Genomic DNA, 27,543 nt, shown 5'->3' on the forward strand with positions numbered 1-27,543 from the left:
TATATACTCAAAAAAATTGAAAGCAGTGGAACTGGGTAACTCCCTAAGCCTGCTGCAACGAATTACTACAAACTTGGTGACTTAAAACAATAGAAATTTGTTCTCACTGTTGTAGTGGTTAGAAGTCTGGAATCATGGTGTCATCAGGGCCACACTCCCACTGAAGGCTCTAGGGGAGAATCTTTCTTTACCTCTTCCAGTTTGTGGTGGCTGTTGACATCCTTTCTTTAGCTTAACTAGAATAACTCCAATCTATGCCTCCATCTTTACATGGCCTTCTCTGTGTGCCCCTGGGTGTCATTTTCTATCGTTTAGAAGGACACTACCATTGGATTTAGGACCAACCCTAATTTAGGACGCTGTCATCTCAATCCTTGCCTTAATTACATCTGCAAATATCTTATTTCCAATAAGATCAATTCTGAGGCTCCAAGTGGGCATGAATTCAGGGGACACTATTCAACCTTGTACACTAATGAGAGGAATGGGCCGTGGCCTCAGATTTGGATTCAAAGTCCCAAATCTGCCTCTTTCTAACTCTGTGATCTTAGCAAGTCATGCCTCTCTGGGTCTTAACACTGGAAATGTTAATTATATTCTGTCATAATATTTGGATATGGTTTTAAACATGTCTAATAACACACCTAAAAAAGTGAGGAAAATCAAGTAGTGGGAAAGAGAGGACTCTTCATGGTTTAAGATATTCTGAACAGTTTAATATTAAAAGTTGTGATACTTTGGTCCTTAGGTAATTTAGACTAATAAAGATAATGAATATATTGCTGAAATACATACTTGAAGGGGTTAATTTAAATAATAAAACAAAATTTAAAACAATTAATGGCGTTATCAGTGTCATCAAAACTGTTTTTGCTAATCTCTCATTTCAAATCCTGTTGTGAATTTATTTCCTCTAAATAAATAGTAAGTTTGAAATGGTAGTGTCTCATAATCACTTCTGTGAGCTGAACTGTGTCCCTGAAAAGTTCATATGTTGAAGCCCTAACCCCCAGTAGCTTAGAATGTGACTGCATTTGAATATAAACCTTTAAAGATGTAATTAAATTAAAATGAGGTCATTAGAGTGGGCTGTAACCCAATATAACTGGTATCCTTATAAGAGGATGAATTTGGACACAGACACACACACAGAAGAAAGACCATGTGAAGACACAGGGAGAAGACAGCCATCAACAAGCCAAGAGAGCCCTCATAAAAAAATCAGTCCTGCTGAGACACTGCACTGATCTTGGACTTTTTGCCTCCAGAATTGTGAGCAAATTAATTTATCTTCTTTAAGCTGACCACTCTGTGCTACTTTGTTATGGCAGCCCTAGCGAACTGATCCATTTGCCATTCGTTTATATATCACCTTAAAATCTGAACATACTCAGATTTTTCTCTTTCCTTAAAATCAAGAACTATTCTCTGTGAAACACTATATGGATTGTAATGTAAGCACAATCTGGATACATGGCTGGTGCTTCATTGAGCCCAGTATACAGAACAAAGTGAATTTTGCCTTAGAGATAAATCTAAGCCTTTGGACCTTTCAGGATGTAGAACACTAGCCTTGACTTTGCATTTTTCTTTCTCAGTCTTTGTTCAGAGAGATTCAAAAAAAATCCCTAGGTCTAATCTCAGGCAGGGTTACACTGTTCTGTTACTATGGAAATTTAGAGAAAGGAGAGCTCACATCTGGTCGGGGGAGGGGGTAGGGAATGTTCCTTTGAGGGGGTGGTATTCAAACAGACTCCTAACAATGAGAGGAACCAGCAGCAATTAATAGGCAGTGTATTCTAGCTGGAAATAAAAGATTAAGAAAATCAATGAAGTCTGGAATATTTGGTGTTTGGAGAACTTGGGATAATCTCATTTCATTAAAGCATGTGTATGTGTAGGAAGGTGATAAGTAAAAAGGGTATTCTAGAAACCAATTATTGAAGATTATAAAGCTAAAGAATTTGGATATTTGTTCAAAGGGTAAGAGCATTTCAACAACTCACCTGGGATATTTGTTAAAAATACAGTTTCCTGAGCCATATTCTTGATTAAATAAATCAGAATCTCCACAAGTGAGTCTCCCACATGTGCATTTGTAGCTATCTCCCCATGTGTTGTCACACTAAAATTTGAGAACCACTGCAATAGGTGGTAGGAAATTATTAAAGGGTTCTAAAATTTTTTGAGCAAGGGAATAACCAAATTATGTCTATACTTTAGAATTAATAGTAGTATGGCTATAATAAAGGAGATATTATAGACAAGGCAGGAGATAGGTTTAGGAGGCTGATGCAACGGTCTACACAGAAAACAATAAAGGCTGGGATAAGGCTGAATACAAAGGGCTCTATCTTGTCATATGAAATGCATGACAAACATAGAAATACAGAATTTTATAATAATCATATACAGTAGGCCAAGAGAAAGGAAGCATCTAGGAAGACTAAGTTTGCAAGCCTAAGCACTTTAGGTACTGTTTATTAGAGATATGGTAGTCATAAGGAAAAGTTTGTTGGGCATTAACCAGAAATACATGATGGATTCAGACTGGGACATGTTGAGTTTGAGATTCTAGTAGGACACCCAGAGTAAGACATTCAACTGGCAGTGTGAAATATAGAGTCCAGGAGTGAGAAGTAAGAGCTCAAAATACAGATTCAACATTTATCTGGATAAAGATGATGGCTGAAGCAATCTGGGTGGGTAACACCTGTCTGTTGTCTATCCAACACAGGCCCTAGGGGAAAGGCACACAGAACAAGTGCGGTTTTGTTGTTTTTTTTTTTTTTATTTGACACAGAGAGAGCAAACACAAGCAGGGGGAGTGGCAGGCAGAGGGAGAGGGAGAAGCAGGTTCCCCACTGAGCAAGGAGTCAGATATGGGGCTCAATCCCAGGACCCTGGGATCATGACCTGAGCTGAAGGTAGATGTTCAACCAACTGAACCACCCAGTCCCCCAGAACCAGTGGGTTTAATGAGAATTTATAAACTGAAATTGTATTAGTGATATACCTTCTTGCATAGTTAAGTTTATGATAGTTTACACTATGATCTGTAACTAAAATTACACCTCTGGGCCTTCTACATAAATTTATTTAAAAACTAAAAACAAACAGCCTTACAATATAATTTTAATGAATACTACAATTTTCAGAGTAGGATCAAGTTAGAGTAACAGCCAAAGAAATGTGTCTCTTGGGACCTACCAATCCTTACTATTTCCAGTATCTTCTGAATTCATCTTTGTAAAAAAAATTTTTTTGTGGAGTACATTCTCAATTTTCTTCATATGATGTCCATTGGTCACAACTTTTTTAATGTTTTCATTTTGACAATCTATCTTACCTTCGCTTATGTGGCTGGGTATGGATTCTAAGTTCAAAGTCATTTTATCTCATACTTGGAAGGAATTGTCCTGTCTTAGACAGCCCACTATTGTGGATAAGATGTCTGAGCTGATTCTTGTTCCTTTGTAAGGATCTTGTTCTACTATCTGAAAGCTTTTATGATTTCCTTTTTATCCTTAAGAGTTCAGAAAGTGTTATCAAAATGTTTCCAGGTGCATCTTCTCAAATTTCTTCTTCTTGGCTCTTAGGGGATTCTTTCAATCTATTGTCTTCCATTATTTTTTTTTTCTCCTTTCCAGATTCTGCTCCTTCTTCATAGAAAGTCTACTAATGCTTTACCTGCTAAATCTATCTACCATGTCCCTTAAATTTTCTATAATATTTCTCTTTAGTTTACTTATTATCTTTTGGATTGCCAATTGGTTTTTCAACCATGTCCTTTCTATCATTTACCATACCTACCGAATACTTAAATTTCGACCTCTTATTGCCTAACAGCCTTTTTTCTTTTTTCGACAACAGTGATACTTGTTTTATGGATCCAATCTCTTCTTTAATACTTATGAAGACACTAACTAGAATTTTTTTTTTTTTTTGCATTTTCTTCTCTCAACATGAATCGTTTCTGTCTCTTGGTTGTTGTGTCAGTTAATCCTGGTCTTTTTCATACTTTTTCTCCCTTCTGTGTGGGTTTCCCCTGCAGTTTGGTTGTGCCGTTTCCCTAGTAATCCTTTCATTTGAAGGGGAGGGTGGGTTTCATGTAGGGGAATGACACTTGTCAATAAGCAGGATTCCTTGCAGGGTGGGTGGTCTGGGAACTAGTCAACAGGCAGACAGGGCTGCCATTTGAAAAAATAAGGACACAATGTATTCAGCATTTTAAGCCATGAGTTCAGCTGCTTATTCTTTTAATTTTCCTCTGTATCTATTTTTGAGGACACAAACTCTGTTCTACTTCTCAGGATCCAATACCCAAACCAGGAACTGCTCAACAATCTGCTTTATTTTGGGGAAAAATAAGGTGCTTAGTCTATTATCTTGAACCAGAAATTCTAAGTTAGTTTCTTAAACCTTATCAATTCTTTTTTAGCTAGTAGGCATGATTAAAGTTAGATAATATTCAGATACTTTGTCTTATATTCAACAGCTACAACAAACTTACCTTGCTGCTGCTGCTTTTCTTATCATCATCATCATGAAGAGAATTTATTCTTTAGTTTTAGATATAGAGAAAAATTAAGTGTGAAGTACAAAAAAATCCCATATGCCCCCTCTCCTGACAGAACAGTTTCCTCTATTATTAATGTTTTACATTAGTGTTACATTTGTTACAGCTGATGAACCATTACCATGCATTTTTTAAATTGAGGTATAATGGACATATATTAGTTTCAGGTGTACCACATAGTGTTTCAATATATGTATGTAGTGCAAAATGATCACAATTAGTCTAGTTAACACCTGTCACCATACAATCTTTTTTCTTGTGATGAGAACTTTTAAGATCTACTCTTAGCAACTTTCAACTATGCAATAAAGTATTATTAACTATAGTCACCATGCTACACAATACATCCTCATTACTTATAACTGGAAATTTTTACCTTTTAATCCCTTTCACTCACTTCACCCACCTCCCATCCACCACCTCTGGCAATCACCAATCCGTTCTCTACATCTATGAGCTTGGTTTTGGCTATTTTTGGTTTTTTAGATTCCACTTCTAAGTGAGATCATACGGTATTTCTTTGAAGGTCCATCCATGTTGTCTGTCACAAATGGAAAGATTTTTATTTTTTGCTGAAATATTTTCCATTGTATATGAATGTGTATATATATATATATATATATATCACATTTTCTTTATCCATTCATCTATCAATGGACATTGTTTTTTCCCCATAACTTAGCTACTATAAATATTGCTGCAATGAATATGAGGGTGCATATCTTTTTGAGTTAGTGTTTTTGTGTTCTTCAGAGAAATACTAAAAGTGGAATTGCTGAATCATATGGTAGTTCTGTTTTTAATCTTTTTAAAGGAAAGTCCATACTGATTTTCCTAGTGGCTGAACTAATTTATATCCACACCAACAGTATACAGTATACAACGGTATAAGAGTTCCCTTTTCTCCACATCCTTGCCAACATCTATTTCTTGTCTTTTTGAAAACAGCTATCCTAAACGCATGAAGCGATATCTCACTGTAGTTTTGATTTGTACCTCCCTGATGGTTAATGATTTGAGCACCTATTCATGTACCTGTTCACCATCTGTATGTCTTCTTTGGAAAAATGTCTATTCAGATCCTCTGCCCATTTTAATTGGATTATGTGGGTTTTTGCTATTGAGTCATATACCATTACCTTGCATTTTTATAGCATTTTACTGTTTACAAAAAGCTTTACTTATTTAATCATCAGAAAGCAGGTGTCCAGTAAATACTTTTGGATCACTGAATAAATTAAACAGCTGTGTATGAGCTACAATTGGGTTGTAATCAAATGCAGATGGCAGGACAAAAAATATTAAAATAACTATTCTTTTTAAGTTCAGCATCTATCATTTGCTAAATTACATCTTCCAGACTACTACTAATTCCTTGGTATCTTGATAGGGTTGACCTGCCTCACTGGAGTGAGAATTTGGTATCTAGAATATTCCCTCCCTCTGGCTCACCAGGCAACATGACTAAGCATATAATCATAATAAAAAATAAATAAAAAATACCTAAAATCATACTTTATTGAAATATTGTTTTTACAACTCCACTAATTGTAGTAACCTTGTGACACGTTATTAAAACGGTTTTATTAAAAATATATTCTTTATATTACCAATATCTGAATTATGTGAAACACTGCTTTTGAAGACCTACTCTGTGCTAAGAAAAAAGTATATTCTAACTAGCAAATATTTTTGCTAAGATTTTAGGGAGCAACCAGAGGAAGAAAATGCTCAGATATTAAAAGACTAATACGACATCTTATGCTACGTAAATCCTCCATATAAATAGCATCAGTGGTTTATAACCTGCATTTTCTGCTCCCGTGTGCAGGACTGAGGGAAAACAAAAAGTATTCACTCATAGAGAGCTGATCTAAAAGCTGATTTTTCATTGGGTAGAAATCCAACTGCAATGACAGCTCAGAGTTTCATAGCCTAACACTTTGTAACTACTATTTGTCTGAGGCCCTTACCTCTGATGAACTTCACGTGACAATGTGGGAAAAGGGTCTGTATCTTGATTGCTGAGGAAAAAACTTTTGCTGTGTTGTGTCCTATTCTCAAGAGACCACTAGAGGAAAAATACAGCAATAGTAAAATAAGGAAACTATCATCCTCTTCTTTTCATATATGTTCTACGTGTTATGGCCTGATTACAAAGTAATAAGGATGCCCAAAAAATAACTACCTATGAGTTCCAGAAAGGCAAGGAATAACAGAATAATACGAAGCCTGGGAAAACTGAAGTAGTAAAAGTGTGCATAAAAAAGCCCACTCTAACAGCCTTAGAGATTGTTCTCATCTTCATCCATCATAACCTTGGCAAAGGAAAACAAAAAGATTTGGCGGGAAGGAAATGAGTTTGTCAACTTCATATGCCAACTACTATCTTAATGTTATGCACTGAGTTTTTACCTATTAAACTTTTTTTTTAACTTTTTTTTTTAATGATTTTTTATTATATTGTGTTAGTCACCATACAGTACATCCCCAGTTTATGATGTAAGGCTCGATGATTCATTAGTTGTGTATAACACCCAGTGCACCATGCAATACGTGCCCTCCTTACTACCCATCACCGGTCTATCCCATTCCCCCACCCCCCTCCCCTCTGAGGTCCTCAGTTTGTTTCTCATAGTCCATAGTCTCTCATGTTTCATTTCCCCTTCTGATTACCCACCCCCCCTTTCTTTATCCCTTTCTTCCCCTACCGATCATCCTAGTTCTTATGTTCCATAGGTGAGAGAAATCATATGATAGTTGTCTTTCTCTGCTTGACTTATTTCACTTAGCATTATCTCCTCCAGTGCCATCCATGTTGTAGCAAATGTTGAGAACTCGTTCTTTCTGATAGCTGAGTAATATTCCATTGTATATATGGACCACAACTTCTTAATCCAGTCATCTGTTGAAGGGCATCTCGGCTCCTTCCACGATTTAGCTATTGTGGACATTGCTGTTATGAACATTGGGGTGCATATGGCCCTTCTCTTCACTACGTCTGTATCTTTGGGGTAAACACCCAGTAGTGCAATGGCTGGATCATAGGGTAGCTCAATTTTTAACTTTTTAAGGGACCTCCACACTGTTTTCCAGAGTGGCTGTACCAACTTGCATTCCCACCAACAATGTAGGAGGGATCCCCTTTCTCCACATCCTCTCCAACAATTGTTGTTTCTTGCCTTGTCTATTTTTGCCATTCTAACTGGCGTAAGGTGGTATCTCAGTGTGGTTTTGATTTGAATTTCCTTGATGGCTAATGATTTTGAATATTTTTTCATGTGTCTGTTAGCCATTTGTATGTCTTCATTGGAAAAGTGTTCATATCTTCTGCCCATTTTTTGATTTGTTTGTTTGTCGGGTATTGAGTTTGAGAAGTTCTTTGTAGATCTTGGATACCAGTCCTTTATCCGTAGTGTCATTTGCAAATATATTCTCCCATTCCGTGAGCTGCCTCTTAGTTTTTCTGACTGTTTCCTTGGCTGTGCAGAAACTTTTAATCTTGATGAAGTCCCATAAATTCATTTTATCTTTTGTTTCTCTTGCCTTTGGGGATGTGTCATGAAAAAGGTTGCTTTGGCTGACGTCGTAGAGGTTGCTGCCTATGTTCTCCTCTAGAATTTTGATGGATTCCTGTCTCACATCGAGGTCTTTCATCCATTTGGAGTTTATTTTTGTGTATGGTGTGAGATAGTGGTCAAGTTTCATTCTTTTGCATGTAGCTGTCCAATTTTCCCAGCACCATTTATTGAAGAGACTGTCTTTTTCCCACCGGATGTTTTTTCCTGCTTTATCAAATATTAGTTGCCCAAAGAGCCGAGGGTCCATTTCTGGGCTCTCTGTTCTGTTCCATTGGTCTATGTGTCTGTTTTTGTGCCAGTACCATGCTGTCTTTGTGATCACAGCTTTGTAGTACAGCTCGAAATCCGGCATTGTGATGCCCCCAGCTTTGTTTTTCCTTTTCAACAGTTCCTTGGAGATTCGGGGCCGTTTCTGTTTCCATACAAATTTAAGGACTATTTGTTCCAGTTCTTTGAAAAATGTCCTCGGTATTTTGATCGGGATAGCATTGAAAGTGTAGATTGCTCTGGGTAGCATGGACATTTTAACTATGTTAATTCTTCCAATCCATGAGCATGGAATATCTTTCCATCTTTTTATGTCTTCCTCAATGTCTTTCAAGAGTGATTTATAGTTTCTAGAATATAGGTCCATTACGTCTCTGGTTAAGTTAATTCCAAGGTAACGTATGATTTTTGGTGCTATTGTAAATGGGATGGATTCCCTAATTTCTCTTTCCTCGGTCTCGTTATTCGTGTACAGAAATGCAACTGATTTCTGAGCATTGATTTTGTATCCCACCACGTTACTGAATTGCTCTATAACTTCTAATAGTTTGGGAGTGGCTTCTTTTGGGTTTTCCATATAGAGTATCATGTCATCTGCGAAGAGAGACATTTTGACTTCTTCTTTGCCGATTTGAATACCTTTGATCCCTTTTTGTTGTCTGATTGCTGTTGCAAGGACTTCTAGTACTATGTTGAATAATAGTGGTGAGAGTGGGCATCGTTGTCGAGTTCCTGATCTTAAGGGAAAGGCTTCCAGCTTTTCCCCATTGAGAATAATATTTGCAGTAGGCTTTTCATAGATGGCTTTTATGAGATTGAGAAATGTACCTTCTATTCCTACACTCTGAAGGGTTTTAATCAGGAAAGGATGCTGTATTTTGTCAAATGCTTTTTCGGCATCGATTGAGAGGATCATATGGTTCCTGAGTCTTTTCTTGTTGATATGATGTATCACGCTGATTGATTTGCGAATATTGAACCACGCTTGCATCCCAGGTATGAATCCCACTTGTTCGTGATGGATAATCCTTTTAATGTACTGTTGGATTCTATTAGCAAGTATCTTGTTGAGGATTTTGGCGTCCATATTCATTAGGGAAATCGGTCTGTAATTCTCCTTTTTGAGGGGGTCTTTGCCTGGTTTGGGGATCAAGGTAATATTGGCCTCATAGAATGAGTTTGGTAGCTTTCCTTCTGTTTTTATTTTTTGAAATAGCTTTAGGAGAATAGGTATTATTTCTTCTTTGAATGTTTGGTAGAATTCCCCAGGAAAACCGTCCGGGCCTGGAGTTTTGTTATTTGGAAGGTTGTTTATCACTGACTCAATTTCTTCATAATTAATTGGCCTGTTTAAGGAATCGATTTCTTCCGGTTTCAATCTTGGTAGTTTATAGGTTTCCAGGAAGGATTCCATCTCTTCCAGATTGCTTAGTTTATTGGCATATAGCTGTTGATAAAAATTTCTAATAATCCTTCCAATTTCAATGGTGCTCGTCGTGACCTCTCCTTTTTCATTCATAATTTTAATAATCTGGGTCCTTTCTCTTTTCTTTTGGATAAGTCTTGCCAGGGGTCTGTCAATTTTATTGATTCTCTCAAAGAACCAGCTTCTAGCCCTGTTGATCTGCTCTACTGTACTTCTGGTTTCTGCTTGATTGATTTCAGCTCTAATTTTGGTCAACTGCTTCCTCGTGCGTGGATTAGGCCTGTCCCTCTGTTGCTGTTCCAGCTTCTTGAGGTGAGAATATAAAAACTGCATTTTAGATTTTTCTATTCTTTTGAGTGAGGCTTGGATGGCTATGTATTTCCCCCTTAGGACTGCCTTTGCAGTATCCCATAGGTTTTGGACTGTTGGATTTTCATTCTCATTGGTCTCCATAAATTGTTTAATTTGATTTTTGATTTCCTGGTTTATCGAGTCATTCCTGAGCAGGATGGTTCTTAGTCTCCAAGTGTTTGAGTTTCTTCCAAATTTTTCCTTGTGGTTGAGTTCCAATTTCAGAGCGTTGTGGTCTGAGAATATGCAGGGGATAATTTCAATCTTTTGGTATCGGTTGAGACCTGTTTTGTGACCCAGAATATGGTCTATTCTTGAGAATGTTCCATGGGCGTTAGAATAGAATGAGTATTCTTTGGTTCTGGGGTGTAGTGTTCTATATATATCTATGAGGTCCAACTTGTCGAGTATGGCAGTCAAAGTCCTTGTTTCTTTGTCGATTTTTTGCATGGGTGTTCTGTCTCTTTCTGAAAGTGGAGTGTTGAGCTCCCCTACTATTAATGTATTTCTATTTATATGTCTCTTTATTCTGGTTAAGAGTTGGCTTGTGTATCTTGCTTCTCCCCTGTTGGGGGCATATATATTTATAATTGTCATATCCACTTGTTGAATACTTCCTTTAAGAATAATATAGTGCCCTTCTGCGTCTCTAACTATAGTCTGTAGTTTAAAATCCAATTTATCTGATATGAGAATTGCTACCCCAGCTTTCTTTTGAGGTCCATTTGTGTGAAAGATGGTACTCCATCCCCTTACTCTCAGTCTGAATGCATCTTTGGGTTTGAAATGAGTCTCTTGTAGACAGCAAATGGATGGGTCATTTCTTTTTATCCAATTTGCAACCCTGTGGCATTTATGGGAGAATTTAAGCCATTAACATTAAGACTGAGTACTGAGAGATATGATTTTAATGATGCCATGTTGCCAGTAAAGTCTTTGTTTGTATTGGCTGTGACTTTCTGTTCTGTATCACTCTTGGGGCCTTTTTAATTTTATAGAACCCCCCGTAATATCTCCTGTAGGGCTGGTTTCATGGTTACGAAATTGGTTAGTGACTGGCGATTCTGAAATGTCTTTATTTCTCCATCAATTCTGAATGACAGCCTTGCTGGATAAAGGATCCTTGGCTGCATGTTTTTCTCTGAAAGAGCTTTAAATATGCTCCCCCAACCCTTTCTCTCATTCCAGGTCTGTGTAGACAGGTCTGACGTAATTCTGATGCCTTTGCCTTGGTACGTGAGAAATTTCTTTGCCCTGGCCGCTTTCAATACTGTATCCTTGGATCTAATATTTGTGAATTGCACTATGACGTGACGTGGCGTAGGTTTGTCGTGGTTGAGCTTGGGAGGGGTCCTCTCTGCCTCTTGGACACCAATGTTTGTTTCCCTCGCTAGATTAGGGAGGTTTTCAGCTACAATTTGTTCAAATATCTCTTCTAGACCTCTGTTTTTCTCCACCCCCTTGGGGATGCCGATGATTCTAACATTGGATCGTTTCATTGAGTCAGTAATCTCCCATAACCTACATTCGTGGGCGTGGATTTTTTTAAGACCATCTTCTATTTTCATTTTTTCCTCTATTAACCCATCCTCCAATTCACTAACCCGTTCCTCTGCTTCTGTGACCCTGGCCGCCAGAGCCTCTAGTTTTGCCTGCATTTGGCTCATAGAATTTTTAATTTCTGTCAGATTCGCTCTCATTTCTGTCCTTAGGGATTCTATATTCTCAGTAACCTTTTCGTTAATAGTTTTTCAATTCTACTCATCATTTTGACCATCGTTACTCTGAATTCCATTTCTGATACTTTGGTTACATCCATATCCATTATTTCTGTGGTAGAGGCCACAGACTTACTGTCTTTTCTTTGCTGGGGGGGGGGGGCTTCTCCTTCTTGTCATTCTGATGAGGAGAGGTTGCGGGGTTGTTCAGAGCCCAAATTATTGACTGGGTCCCAGGCCGTTCCCCTTGTTTTATAGGGATCTTAGGGATGTGGGCTTCTTCTTTAAAGATTTTATTTATTTATGTGGCAGCCAATCAGCAAGAGAAGGAACAGAAGCAGGGGAGTGGGAGAGGAAGAAGCAGGCTCCCAGCGGAGGAGCCCGATGAGGGACTCCTTCCCGGAACGCCGGGATCACGCCCCAAGCCGGAGACAGGCGCTCAATGACTGCGCCACCCTGGCGCCCAGGTTGTGGGCTTCTTGATTTTTCAGCCTGCCTTCTGGGGGAGGGGCCTGCCGCGCTGATACTCAGGCAACCCTGTTTGGGTAGAGTCTCTGTGTCCCCTGCGAAGGGGGATGGGGATGGGCACTCTCTGAGCCGGTATTTCCAGGCTTTTGTTCTCTGGCGCCTTTCCCTGGCGGTTTGCTGTGCCCCTTCTGAGACTCAGAGCAGCAACAGCCGAATTTCAGCCTCTGTCACAGAACAGAGGGATTGCGGCCCATTCTCTACTAATGTTCTGGCCACTTTAACTCTGTTACTGTTGGTGCTGCTCAACCCTGCAGCGTCCCGGGATGTGAGCCCCACACCCGGCGTCCCAGCCCTCACTTCCAGGGCCGGTGCGTCTCTGTCCTTTGTGTTTCTAACACGGCCAGCCGCCAGCCGCCCCGCACGCGCTCCGGAAGCTCCTGGTCTCAGTCTGGATCCAGTGAGCGCACTGGGATTCCGGTGTTTCGCGAGATGCCTGGTGGCACGCACACCCGGCTCACAGTCTCAGTCTGCTGTTTTGCGGGTGCCGTCCGCGAGCCCCGTCCGCGAGCCCCGCCCGCTCTCCCGTGCAAGTGGCTACCGCTTCCCGGCGCCCGAACGCGGCGGCTCCCTCCCCCTTCCGTTTATCTTCCGATATCTGTGCACGGTTTCATGGCTCCCCGCTTCGTACCTCAATACTCAGCGCTGGAGATGTTCATTTGTAGAGATCCAGATGCATCTTCCTGCATCTCAGGCTGGTTCCGTGGTTGTTTAGGCTGGTCTGGTACCTATCCAGCTCGACTCGGGGGACCGGCTGAAAAAGGTGTCTCCTACTCCTCTGCCATATTAACTCCTCCCCCCTTTACCTATTAAACTTCTTAATATAAGCCAAGAAGCTTGACATGATATACGGTTTAGCCCCACTTCCCTCATAAATCTTTAAAATGAAGAACAGAAGAATATTTCTTAATACTGTAAAGAATATTAAGAATAACTATCTTAAACCAGGGTCTTAACAATGTACAACTAGATACATTACTTTTAAAATCAGGGACAAAACTTTGTTCTGATAATTCTGGCCATAGCATTTACATATAAAACCTAATCAAATGTATAACTCTTATAAAAGAGAAAAAAACAGACACAGACACATGCATACACTTCCAAATTCAGTCCAGTGGCAGATCCTGAAATAGTCCATAACCTAGCTATAGCCCCTCTTAGCCACAGAATGAACGAAATTGAGGAAAACACAAATAAATGGAAAGATATTCCTTATTCATGGATTGGAAGAATTAACGTTGTTGAAATGACCATACTACCCAAAGCCATCTATAGATTCAATTCAATCCCTATCAAAATTTCAATGGCATTCTTCACAGAAATACGAACGACAACCCTAAAATTCATATGGAACTACAAAAGACCTCAGATAGCCAAAACTATCCTGAGAAAGAACAAAGTTGGAGACCTCATACTGATTTCAAGTTGTCTTAAAAAGATACAGTAATCTACACAGTATAGTATTGGCATAAAAATACTCATAATCCAATGGAACAGAACAGGAACCAGGAAATAAACCCATGCATATAAACTCAATTAATCTTTAACAAGGGTACCAAGAATACACAATGGGGAAAAACTGATCTCTTCAATAAATGGTGTTGGGACAACTGAATATCCATGTGCAAAATAATGAAGTTAAAACCTTGTATTACACTATATACAAAAATTAACTAAAAATAAAAACCTAAATGTAAGACCTGAAATTCTGTAACTTCTAGAAGAGAACAGGAAAATCTTCTTGACATTAGTCTCAGCAGCAATTTTTTTTTATTTGACACCAAAAGCACAGGCAACACCAAAAATAAACAAATAGGACTACATCAACCTTAAAAGCTTCTGAACAGCAGAGGAAAAATTCAACAAAATAAAAAGCAACTTACAGAAAAAGTATTCACAAAGAACCCATAAAACTCAATAGCAAAACTAAAAAATAAATAAATAAATTTTTAAATGAGCAAAGGACCTAAAGAGACATTTTTCCAAAAGGACTACAAATGGTAAACAGGTATATGAAAAAGTTCTCAGTATCACCCATCATCAGAGAAATGCAAATCAAAACCAGATATCACCTCACATCTGTTAGGATTGCTATTATTAAAAGATAAGAATTGCCAAGTGTTGGCAAGAATGTGAAGAAAAGGAAATCCTTGTATACTGTTGGTAAGAATATAAAACTGTACAGCTTTTATGGAAAACAGCATGGGGATTCCCAAGGAAATAAAAATAAAACTATCATACAATTCAATAATCCATCTTCTGGGTAAATAGCCAAAGGAAATGAAATCAGATCTCAAAGCAATATCTGCACTCTCATGTACATTGTAGCATAATTCACAGTAGCCAAGATACTGAAACAACCTAAGTATCCACTTATGAATAGGTGGGCAAAAATATTATGGTATACACACCACACACACAAACGGAATATCATTCAGGCACTGAAAAAAAGGAGATCCTGTCACATCTGCAACAACATGAACTTGGAGGACACTGTGCTAAGTGAAATAAACCAGACACAGAAGGACAAATACTGTATGACTCATTTATATGTAGAATCTAAAAAAGTCAAACCCTAGAGAGTAGAATGGTGGTAGCCAGAGGTTGCAGGGAGTGGGGGGGATGAGAAGATGTTGGTCAAAGGGTACAAAATGTCAGTTATAAGATGAATAAGATCTGAAGATCTAATGTACAGCATGATTATAGTTAATAATATTGTATTGTACACTTTAAATCTACTAAGAGAGTCGATCTTAAGTGCTCTTACCATACATCCAAAAGAACAGTAACTATGTGAGGTAATGAATGTGCTAACTTGTCTGGTAATTGCTTCCCAATGTATACATGTTAAATTATCAAGTTGTATACCTTAATAATAAAATAACATGTTTGCTATTAAAAGCATGATCTATAAAAGAAAAAAATCATAAATTAGACTTCATCAAAATTTAAAACTTCACTCTTCAGAAGACCCCATTAAAATGATGAAAATGGATGCCACAGACTAGGAGAAAATATTTGCAAACCACATAGCCAACACATGACTCATATCTAAAATACATTTTTCCAGGGGTGCATGACTGGCTCAGTCAGTACAGCATGCGACTCTTGATGTTGGGGTTTTAAGTTTGAGCCCCACGTTGGGTGTAGAAATTACTTAAAAATATAAAATCTTTGAAAAAAATTTTAGAAATAATACATTTTTCCAGTTTTACTGAGATATAATTGACACATAATATTGTAGTAGTTCTAGGTACACACACACACACACACACACACACACACGTGTGTGTGTGTGTGTATAAAATTTTATTTCTTTGGTGGAGAGAGAGAGAGGGAGAGAGAGCACAAGCAGGGGAGAGGGGCAGAGGGAGAAGCAGACTCCCCGCTGAGCCGGGAACCTGACGCAGGGCTCGATCCCACGACCCTGAGATCATGACCTGAGCCAAAGGCAGAGGCTTAACTGACTGAGGTACACAGGCACCCCTAGGTGTATATATTTTTTAAATGAGAAAAATTCAACATTAAAAAAATCCAAATAGAAAATGGTTAAAAGACATGAAGAGATATTGCACTGAAGATCTACGGATGACAAACATATGAAAAGATGTTCAACATCATTAGAGAAATACAAATAAAAATTATGAGGTATCACTATTTACCCATTAGAATAGCTTAAAAAAAAGTAACAATAGCAAATTCTGGTAATGATGTGAAGAAACTGGTTATCTCATATACTGATTGTGGTAATGTGAAACAGTACAGCCACTTCGGAAAATAGTTTAGCAGTTTCTTAAAAAAACTTATATGTAGGACGCTACTCATGATAGATAGAAATGAACTATTGGTATATATAACAACTTGGATGGCTCTCAAGAGCATTATGCTGAGTGAGAAAAGCCAAAAGTCATATATTCTTCATGATTCCATTGATATAACAATCTGTAGGTGATTGATATAGCAATGAAAACAAATGAGCGGTTACCAGAAATTAAGACTAGAAGACAGGGTGGTGGGAAGAGGGGAGCTGATATAACTATTAAGAGGCAGCATAAAGGAGAGCTTTCTGATGATAGCTCAAATCAAGATTGCAGGGGTGGTTACATGTGATAAAATGATGTGGAATCATACACATTGTACCCATGCAAATTTTGTTTTGGACATTGTACTACAGTTATATAATATGTAACCATTGGGGGAACTGGATGAAAGGTACATCCATTCAGCAAGCGAATGAATAACAAAACTGGAATACTTACTATTAAGCAATAAAAATAATTACAAGCATCATGAGCTTTTGTGGGAGATGGCCATGATGTGTTAATGGATACTGAATTTATTCTCTCTGCACAACTATATACTAGCAAAATATTAAACATAACTATGTGCAGGCATTGGACAACAGTGCAGGGCTGCAATTCTTGAAAGGCATAATAAGGTTAGCTCCACAGTCACCTGGTATCATGCTTAGGGGCACTTTCCAAAACTGAGCACAGAGAGTGGAATTCAAACAGAGCAGCTGTCTCATGGTGCAGAGAAAACACACTATAATATGGGCTGTTGAGAGAGCTGGAATTGCAGTGGGATACCAAAGAGGAAATTGCATTGAAAATAGAGCTCCAGAAACCTGCATGGTGCCCAAGAACAGTGTTGTGCAATAGAACTTTCTATAATGATGAAAATATATTTTTTGTGCAAAAATGGAAATATTTAATGTGCTGTCCAGTATGACAGCCACCAGTACCATGTGGCTACTGAGCACTTAAAATGTGGCAAGTGCAAGTAAGGAGCTAAATATTTTGTTTTAATTAAATTTAAACAGCTACAACATGTGGGTTGCCCTAGAGTTTGGCTGAATAAATTGCAAATATGCAGAGCAAAATTCAGTGAGGTCTTTCTGTATCTGGCTTATTTCCCTTAGCATAATATAGTCCAGATTGATCCATGTTTTTGGAAATGGTATGATCTCCTTTTTTAGGACTAATATCTATTCTGTAGATACTAGGACTAATATCTATATGCCACAATTTCTTTATCCATTCATCTGTTGGCAGTATGTTTCTGTATCTCGGCTATTGTGAATTATGCTGCTATGAATATGGGAGTGCAAATAGCTCTGATTTCATTTCCTTTGGATATATACCCAGAGGAGTGATTACCCAATTGCATGGTAGTTCAATTTTTAATTTTTTGAGAAACCTCTATACTGTTTTCCATAAAGGCTGTACCACTTTACATTCCTACCAACAGGGTTCTCTTTTCTCCATCTCCTCATCCACACTTACTTTATCCTTTTGATAACAGCCATCCTAACAGATGTGATAACTCACTGTGGTTTTGATTTGCGTTTCCCTGATTAGTGATATTGAACATCTTTTCATACACCTGGTTGGTCATTTATATGTCTTCTCTGGAAAATTATCTCACTTATATGTGGAATCTAAAAAAGTTGAACTCATAAAACCAGACTACAACAGTGGTTACTGGGGGCAGGGAACTGGAGGAAATCGGGAGATGGCTGCTGAAAAGGTACAAAGGCACAGCTATGTAGGATGAATAAGTTCTGGAGATCTACTGTACAGTATGATGACTACAGTTAATACAGTATTATATACTGGAAATTTGCTAAAAGAGCAGATTCTAGGTGCTCTTGCTACACATGCAAACTTACATGCACAATGGAAACTGAGGAGACAGATATGCTAACTAGCCTGACTGCAGTAATTGTTTCACTATATATATCAAAACACCATGTTATACACTTCAAATATATACAATTTTTATTAAAAGCAAACAAACAAAAAAACTTTGTGAGGCCTGACAGAATCACCAGGAGCTGTGAGCTGAAAGAAGTGGCAAAATGTAGATATGGTTCTCAACAACCAAAGTAGAGAGCCCTTGTTGAACAACCCAGGCTTTTACTTTAGACACAGAAAGGCCACACTTTAGGAAAGCTACTCTGCCTTTAGAACATGGTTTTTCAACCTCAGCATTACTGATAAATTTTAACAGGTAATTATTTGGCATGCAATGTTGGAAGTGAGAGGGTCTGTTCATTGTACTATGTTTACCACCCTTCCTGGCCTCTACATACTAAGTGCCAGTAGCATCCAGTTAAGCGTCTCTTGGTTTCAGCTCAGGTCATGATCTCAGGGTCCTGGGATTGAGCCCCGTGTCAGGCTCTGCACTCAGCGTGGAATCTGCTTAAGATTCTCTTCTCCCTCTGCCCCTTCACCCCCCATTCTCCCTCTCTCTCTCTAATAAATAAATAAAATCTTAAAAAGAAAAACCAAAACCATTTCCCAACATTGCCAGATGTCCACTGAATCATAAAATCCCTCCTAGGTGAGAATCACTCTCTAGAGTAACAGCCAATCTAAAACTATCCTAACAGACTAAAACAAATTCTCAACAGGATCATGCTAAGCAATAATAAATTAACCCCCTAAAAAAATTTCTTTAAAGGAAAGGAAAAAAAAAAAAAAGAAACTCAACAATAAAACAAATGAAAGTTTATTTCCAGTACTACAAGTATGAAGGTCAACAATTTCCCTACTTAAAAACAAAAAGTATAAAGCTAGACAAAATGGTCAAAAACTATAATTTCAAGGCACGAGAAACCAACCTAGGGTAAATAATAAGTTGAGAACTATTTATTTCTGAAAAAAACTGCTAGAGCTTTGGGGAAAAAAACAAAAGTTGGAGCTTGTGGGATTCTTGAGTGAGGTTCTCATTCTATCCAAGTTGGTCAGTAAGGATTGTATCTTTAACAGACTATGGCTAACTACAAAAACCAACAACTCTGCCCTAAGAGGGAATGGACCTGATTCAGTGCAGCACTGTAAATCTATAGCTTTGTCAGTCAATGTGGAGGAAACCAGTTAGGTTAGGAATGGCCAGGGAAAACCTGTAGTTACTAGCCAAAAGTTATAGTCCCAGTTCTTAGAGAGCAACACAGCTGCCAGAAATTTACTTAGATGATCCTGGAAACAAGACAGACACAGAAGAGCTAAGATTAGTTCTGTACACAGCCTGTCTAACTCAGAAATGAGGCAAACACAGGAGAGACCAAAGAGAGGATGGCAAAAAGTAAAAGCCAAGGAAGACTTTGAGAACTGGCTGCAATACTGAATGTATCTCCCCCATCCCATACAGGGAGCAATTAGCAGAGGGTAGAAGGTTACAGACTCAAAAGTGTTTGATGTCAACCTCTGTTTAAAGATTGGTTGACTACTAAACTATATAGAGATAGAGGCTATCCCTAGGCAGCCAGGATAAAAACTGAAATAAAGAATTTTAAAAACTGAGCGGAGACACCACAGGAGCAATAGATTCCACAGTTTGAGTCCAGGAAAGATCATAAATTAAAGAAAAAAGAAGAAAGAAACCTTATATATAAAACATAACCAAGAACTGTTACAATATATTACCTAAAATGTCTAATTTTCAACCAAAACTTATTAGACATGCAAAAAACAGACAAGTATGAAACATACTAAAGGAAAAAAAAAAGCAGTCACTAATGATAACTGAGTCTGTATGGACCTAGATATTAGATTAACAAAGACTTCAATAGGGTATTAAACATGTTTATAGAATTAAAGGTAAGTATGTTAAAAATGAATCAACAAAGGAGGAAATCTATATACACTATAAAAAAAACCAAATTTAAATTCTAGAGTTAATTAGAGGGGGGAAAGAAACATGAGAGACTATGGACTATGAGAAACAAACTGAGGGCCTCAGAGGGGAGGGGGGTGGGGGAATGGGATAGACCGGTGATGGGTAGTAAGGAGGGCACGTATTCCATGATGCACTGGGTGTTATACGCAACTAATGAATCATCGAACTTTACATCGGAAACCGGGGATGTACTGTATGGTGACTAACATAATAAAAAATCATTAAAAAAAACAAAGCATAATTACTCAATTTAAAAATAAAAATCATTAGATGGGCTCAACAGCAAATATGAGATAGCAGATAATCATTAATTTCAAGGCATATCAATAGAAAGTATCCAAAGAATTAAAAGAAAAAAGATTGAAAAAAATGAGTCTGAGGAGGAGAGGAAAGAAAAAGGAGAAAAAGCTTTTGAGTAATAGCCCAAAAGTTCCCAAATCTGATTAAAAACATTAATATTCAGATGCAAACAGCTCACCAAATCCCTAACAGAATAAATACAAAGAGAATCTAGAAACACAAGAGTCAAAATGATAAAAGACTAAAAAAGTCTTCAAAGGGGCCAGAGAAAAATGACTTATCACACAGAACAATATAATTAACAATGGACTTATCAGAAATGATGGAGGACAAAGGCCATGGAAAAACAAAGTCAATGTGCTTGAACAACACACAACACACAACAACACACAACACACAACAACAAAAAACAACAAAAAACAAAAAACTTAAACCTAAAATTATCTGTCAAGTGAAACTATCATTCAGAAATGAAGTCAAAATAAAAGCATTCCCAAATACATAAAAATTAAGAGAATATGTTGCTAATAGGCTTAACCTGTAAAAGGCACTAAAGTTCTTCAGGCTGGAAGGAAAAATGCCAGGTAGTAAATTAAATACACAGGAAGGAATGAAGAATACCAAAGACGGTAAATATAAAAGACTGTATATGTTTTCTCTCTTTTCTTAAAAAAGAGGACACTTCAAAACAAAAATTATAACACAAAATTGTTGGAATATATAAATACACATAGTCAAACAGATGCATATTATAATGTAATTTATACAATGATATAGTATAAATTAAAATGGGAAAACAAATGAAGCTAAAGAAATGCAAAACTGCTAAGTTTTACTGAAATGAAGTCAGTAGTAACCTGAAAGAGGCTGAGATAAATATAGATGAATATAGAAATCTCTATAGCAACCACTAAAATAATAACTCGAAATATAACTTCGGAAGATTTAAAATGGTATGCTATAAAGACTGCTAACCCAAAATAAGGCAGGAAGAAACAGTTATAATAAAAACAACAAAACCCCTTAAGACATATAGAACACAAAACAGCAGACACAAATTCAATCTAACAATATTTACATTAAATAAGTGGATTACATATTCCAATCAAAAGGCAGAGCCTATTACACTGGATTTTAAAAACTTAAGATCCAATTATGTGCTTTCTATAAGAGACACATCTTAAAAGACATAATAAATTAATTGTTAAAAGGACAGAAAAAGATACTTATCAAATGGTATACATAAGACAGCTGAGGTAGCTATATTAACATCAGACAAAATAAACTTTAAAATGAAATATATTATTAAAAGATATTTCATAATGATAAGTAGTTCAATACAGCAGTAAAATAACAATAAACGAACATGAATCTAACAATAGAATCAAAACAGATGAAGCAAAAATTGACAGATATAAAAAAGAAATATTTAATAGAATCAGAGATATCAACACTCCTGTATCAGTAATAAAAAGAAAAACTACACAAAAATCAGTAAGATATGGGAGACTTAAACAACACTATCAACCAAGAGACATAGAATACCCCACCCAACAGCAACAGAATACACATTTGTTTCTAACACAAGGAACATTCTAAAGACAGACCATATTGTCGATCATAAAATAGTATCAATAAATGTTAAAGGATTGAAAGTATACAAAGTATGTTTTCCATATACATCATAGGCTAACAAATCACACCCACAGGCTGAATACAGATCACTGCATTTTGTATATAAAGTTTTATTGCAACATAACCACATCTATTCATTTAGTTATGAATAAGCATCTACTGATGCTTTCATGTTTCAGCTGCAGAACTGAGTTCTGCATATGGCTGGAAAAGTTGAAACTGCAGAAAAACTTAGCAAATCTCCGAATTAGTTCAGAAAAAACAAATCTGGAAAACTCCCAAATATTCACAATTTACAAGAAACACTTCCAAATAACCCACTGGTCAATGAAGACCTTACAAGAAAAAATTTAAAATATCTTGAATTCAATGACATATCAAAGTGAAGCTTTAAATGGCTGAATTAGAAAGGAAGAAAATTCTAAAATAAACAATCTAAACATTCACCTTAAGAAGCTAGGAAAAAAGGGGCAAATCAAACACAAAGTAGAATACACTAAATTATAAAGATTCATTTATTTATGAGAGAGAGAGGAAAGGAAGAGGGAGATGGAGAGGGAGAAGGAGAGAAACAGACACCCAGCTGAGCATGGAGGCCAGCCCAATGAGGAGCTCGATCTACAACCCTGAGATCATGACCTGAGCTGAAACTAAGACTCCCAATGCTGAACCGATTAAGCCACCCAAGTGCCCCAGAATGCACTAAATTATAAAGATCAGATGAAAAATGAATGGAATAGAAATACAGAGAGAAAAATCAATGAAACAAAATTATTTTGAAAGAACAAAACTGATAAAACCTTAGCAAAAAATGACCAAAAAAAGAAAAAGAAAAAAAAGAAATAATTATACAGCAAAATTTGTGCTTCAGATACTGTACTATTTTTATATTAATTTATGTATATTTTAAGATTATTGTATGTCAAATCTCAAAATGCTTTTGAAAGAAAATATTATAAATTTCATGCAAACAAGGTGAAAATTTAGAAATAGGCAAATTCTTTAAAAATAAACTTACCAAATAAAGAGACAAGAAATCTGGGTATTCTGGCACTTATTAAAGAAGTTAAAGCCATAATTAAAAATCTTCCCATAAAGAAAACTCCAGACCTGGATGGTTTACTGGTAATTCTTTCTAACATTTAAGAAGGAAATGTTACCAATCTTTTATAAACTTTTCCAGGGATTACAAAAAGAAGGAACAGTGTTCATAGGGAATACTACTCAGAAATAAAATATGAACAACTTATATACATACCACAGTGGATGAAACTTAGATACGGTGTTGAATGAAAGTATATTTTATGAGTCCATTTACATAATGTTCTAGAACAAGCAAAACCTCTCTACCACAATAAAAAATACTGGCCCAAGGGCCTAAGTCAGGTTGACAGGAATTGAATTAGACAGAATAGGAACTTCCTGAAGTGGCATTAAGTTTTGTGGGTTACTTATGTATAAGATGTACTTGCCAAGAACTCATTGAACTGTAAGATCTATGCATTTGATTATTTGTAAGTTACAACAATAAAATAAATGCTTCACTTAAAAAAAAAATAATCAAGCCATTGCAGATGACTGAACAAAACTCTGGCCAGTCTAGGTAAAGAAGCACATCTAGTCCTGTAACTTTTGACCTGGGAAAGCAAATATAACCAGTTTCTCTAGCGATAAAAATTTTATTCATATACTAAATTCTGCAACTTCTTATGGAGACCCTGAGAAGTTAATAGACAATGTCTTAGCAAGCCTCACAAGAAAATAAATTTGCACTGATTTTTTTTTTTTAATAAAAGCAACAGTTAACACATACTGTTGAATTACAATGACAAATGAAACTAAGATTTTCGGGTTAGTATGAAAATACTTATTAAAATGACTTCAGGAATAGATGCTAACAATTTGTTTATGACATTCAGCCATTTTCTCTCCTAAATCAACATATTTTTAGTGCATCTAGTAACATTAAGAAGAAAGCCTGAGTTATTTTTTAATGATCTTTCACACTGACTCTCCTTCTAATAAAAAGATGAGCGCTAAGCAGAAGCATTATTGTGAAACCTAAAAGTTTCAGAGAGAACATGGTCCTGCCAACATTTTGATTTCAGAACTATGAAACAAAAAATTTTTGTTTTTAAGCCACCAGTATGTACTATTTTGTTACAAAGCCCTAAGAATGTAATACAGATATACTATTTATATGTACCACAATTATCTATTATTCAATTATTTTGTTAGTGACTTAAAACATTTGGAAAAGATTCAATGAATGAACATATTAATCAAATATCTTCTAAAAAAAGAAATATCCTACATTTCACTGAGAGAGCAGTGATTCTTTTCATGTTATTAAAATATTATGAATATGGGGATCACTACAGACTATGTGAACATTTGGAGAAAAATCAGAACACATGGGCGTTTGAAATGTTTATCAGATAAAAGAACACACAAAGCTGAATAAAATTTTTATTTTAAAATATCACAAATAATTATAAAGATAATGTCTCAACTGCACAAGCTGTTTTATATATATATATATATGTGTGTGTGTATGTGTATATATGTATGTGGGCACATATATATACACACACACACATATTTAAACTTTGCTTCATCTTTCACCTTTTTATCTGAGTAAAAAGAAGAACACTTTCCTCATTCAGGAGATTTTTGATGTTGTAATAATTACCTAGAAGTAAAGTGGTAAGAAAAAAAAATTATTTCCATAGGAATCATTTCCTTTTATTAAATGTTTAGCCATCACTAAGGCAGTTACTGTATATAGTACCAAAAATTTTTAAAATCAGTTCACTTAACCTAAAGTCTTATTTAATTACATGAACTAAAAAATCCAAGAGCTAACCATCATCTGTGATCCATATAAGCTTTGAAAGAAATGAAAATCTCACATCATTGTGATAATGAATGCAAAGGTGAACTAGACAAGGGAAAGAAAGAGAAAATTTCTATATATCAGAAATTGACACATATTAACTGAGTTATAATAAATATAATGTGTTCACAACAATCCTGGTGCACACTAAGGACTATATAAACACTGCTATTATTATTGTCACCTTTCATTAGAATGTCAGCTCCATGAAGGTGGGGATTTTTTCCCGTTTTGGTCACTTATGTATGCTATACTCTTAGAGCAGTGCTTGACAGACTTCTGATGAATGTTGAATAAATAAATGAACAAATTAAAAGTCCTCTTTCCAGAGGCTTGTGCTCTTTAATAGCCAATGAAACACACTATTCTGTATGTTTAAAATAACCTACTAAAAATTGCTTGACTACATAATGTCTTCTAGATAATATAGCAGAAATAATTTTCCTCCTACCTTGGATACAACTAAATATTTTTACATTTTACGATAAGCAATTCTTGTTCAATTTTTATGTACCCAAATACTAACATACTTACCTAATGATAAAATCAAAATATGTACTGGCATGAGTCACATGACATTTTGACTACAGTGCCTTCCATTAGCATGGTGCTCATGAGCAACTATATAATATTTTAACTATATGAAGGAAGATGTCTTTATTTTTCTTACCTGAAGGAACATAGAACGAATCCCCAGTTGTTATTATATAAGGTGTTTCATGTAAGGTACATAAAAGGTCACCAAAGTTAACATAAAAAACCTGTAAAATTAAAAATTAAAATCTCATTTCAAATTGAACCACCACAACAGCACACTACAAAGAAACTTAAAGGAATGTAGTAAGCAGAATAATGACCCTCCAAAGATCATCCAAAAGATATCCACACTCTCATCTCCAGAATTTGTTTTGTTACATGGGAAAAGGGACCTTGAGATTGGGAGATAGGTAAGTCTGGATTATCTAGTTGCGCCTATTCAAATCACACAAACCCTTAAAAGTGGAGAAACTCCTGGAAGCAGAAGAGAAATGAAGCAGAGGAAAACCAGAGAAATTCAAAGCACGAAAAGGACATAGACTGTTGCTGGCACTGAAGATTAGAGGGCCATGAGCCAAGAAATATAGGCTATTTCTAGAAACTGAGAATGAACTCTGGCCAACAGCCAGCAAGGAAATGGGAGCCTCAGTCCTACAACAACATGGAACTGAATTCTGCCAACAACCTGAATAAACCTGAAAGCAGATTCATCCTAAGAGTCTCCAGAGAGGGATACAGAGCTTCCAACAACTTGATTCCAGCCCTGTGATACTCTAAACAGAATACTCAGCCAAGCTCACCAGGATTCTAAGCAATATAACTGTGAGATAGTAAGTGGGTATTGTTTTTAAGTCAATGAATTTATAGTAATTTGTTAAAACAGCAACAGAAAACTAATACAAGAAGAAATTTCTTTTGTTCTTATTATTTACCAGCTTACGAAAATTCAGAACCACTGTAAATAACATCACTTAGCTATACTACAAAATAGCTAGGTTTTATATACACCTTTTTAAAGGTTACATGGTTGGGAGAAGTAATTCAACCTGACAGATCAAAGAAAGAACAAAAAGCAAAACAAATGATACATTTAAACAAGCATCAACATTAAGAAAGTAAAAGAGGATAAATCTAACTCTCAATCACAAAGGCTTCCACATTCATATTCATGGCAAATTTTGCATCTTATACATAGGTAGCACCATGGCAATGATCTGGTTTTTGGGCAACTAAAAAAACATAAACCCTTCAAACATTCAGATTCAAATTCTGAGATTCAGCCATCAAAAATATTTTGCCTCAGAAAATTACTCCTCCTCTTCCACCTCTTTTTTTTTTCCTTAACACTTTGTAAAATGAGCCTAAAATACCAGAAAAACAATACTCCTTGCCAGCCACTATTCTAAGCACTTAATTTGTATTCATTTAATGTAAGTAGCAGTGAGACAGGTACTGTTTTAATAGCTTTATACAAATGAAGAAAATGAGGCAACAGATGGGTGTAATTTTCCAAGTTCACAACGTAAATGGCAGAAATGAGATTTGAACTCAGGCACTTTGATTCCAGAATCCATGCTCTTAACCACTATGATATGCTAATTCCCTAAATAGGAAAAAAGTTCTTTAAATGGTTCCAAAGGTACTTTATAATTTAATTTAAAAAAATTTTTATTACATCTAAAAAAATTATTACATCTAAAAAAATTTTGCCTCAATTTAAAAGACAAAAAGATAAAAATATACTACCCAGAAAGTCAAGCATATATTTCTAGATTTTTTTTTATTTATCTATTCTATTTAGCTAAGTACACCTCTTTCCAGTTCTGCAAACATTTTAGTAGGAAGGCTTTTGAAGTACACAGAAATGAATGATGAACTCCCATGAATATCTAATACCAATAACCTTCCCTGTTCCATCTCTTTACTTCCTCCATTCCATGTCATTTTGCAATAAATAACCCAGCATCATACATCATCTGTAAATATTTCAGTGTGTACTAAAAAAATCAAGGTGTTTTTAAAATTTTTATTTATTTTTTAAA

At 36.2% G+C, this 27,543-nt stretch overlaps 1 protein-coding gene across 4 annotated transcripts in view; it reads right to left on the reverse strand.

Moving 5' to 3' along the window:
* Positions 1 to 21,838: 21,838 nt before the first annotated feature.
* Positions 21,839 to 27,543, reverse strand: part of CENPC (centromere protein C) — an 88,743-nt gene continuing 83,038 nt past the window's right edge. For all 4 annotated transcript variants that reach the window (XM_026508981.4, XM_026508982.4, XM_057309852.1 and 1 more), the window contains 2 exons: positions 25,635 to 25,725; positions 21,839 to 24,760 (listed from right to left, as the gene is read on the reverse strand). In XM_026508981.4, the coding sequence (XP_026364766.3) occupies positions 24,690 to 24,760; positions 25,635 to 25,725 (162 nt within the window). In that variant the 3' untranslated portion in view covers positions 21,839 to 24,689. The remainder of the gene's footprint in view (positions 24,761 to 25,634; positions 25,726 to 27,543) is intronic.

The sequence above is a fragment of the Ursus arctos genome, unplaced genomic scaffold (assembly GCF_023065955.2).
Source record: "Ursus arctos isolate Adak ecotype North America unplaced genomic scaffold, UrsArc2.0 scaffold_9, whole genome shotgun sequence".
NCBI classification, from domain to species: domain Eukaryota; kingdom Metazoa; phylum Chordata; class Mammalia; order Carnivora; family Ursidae; genus Ursus; species Ursus arctos.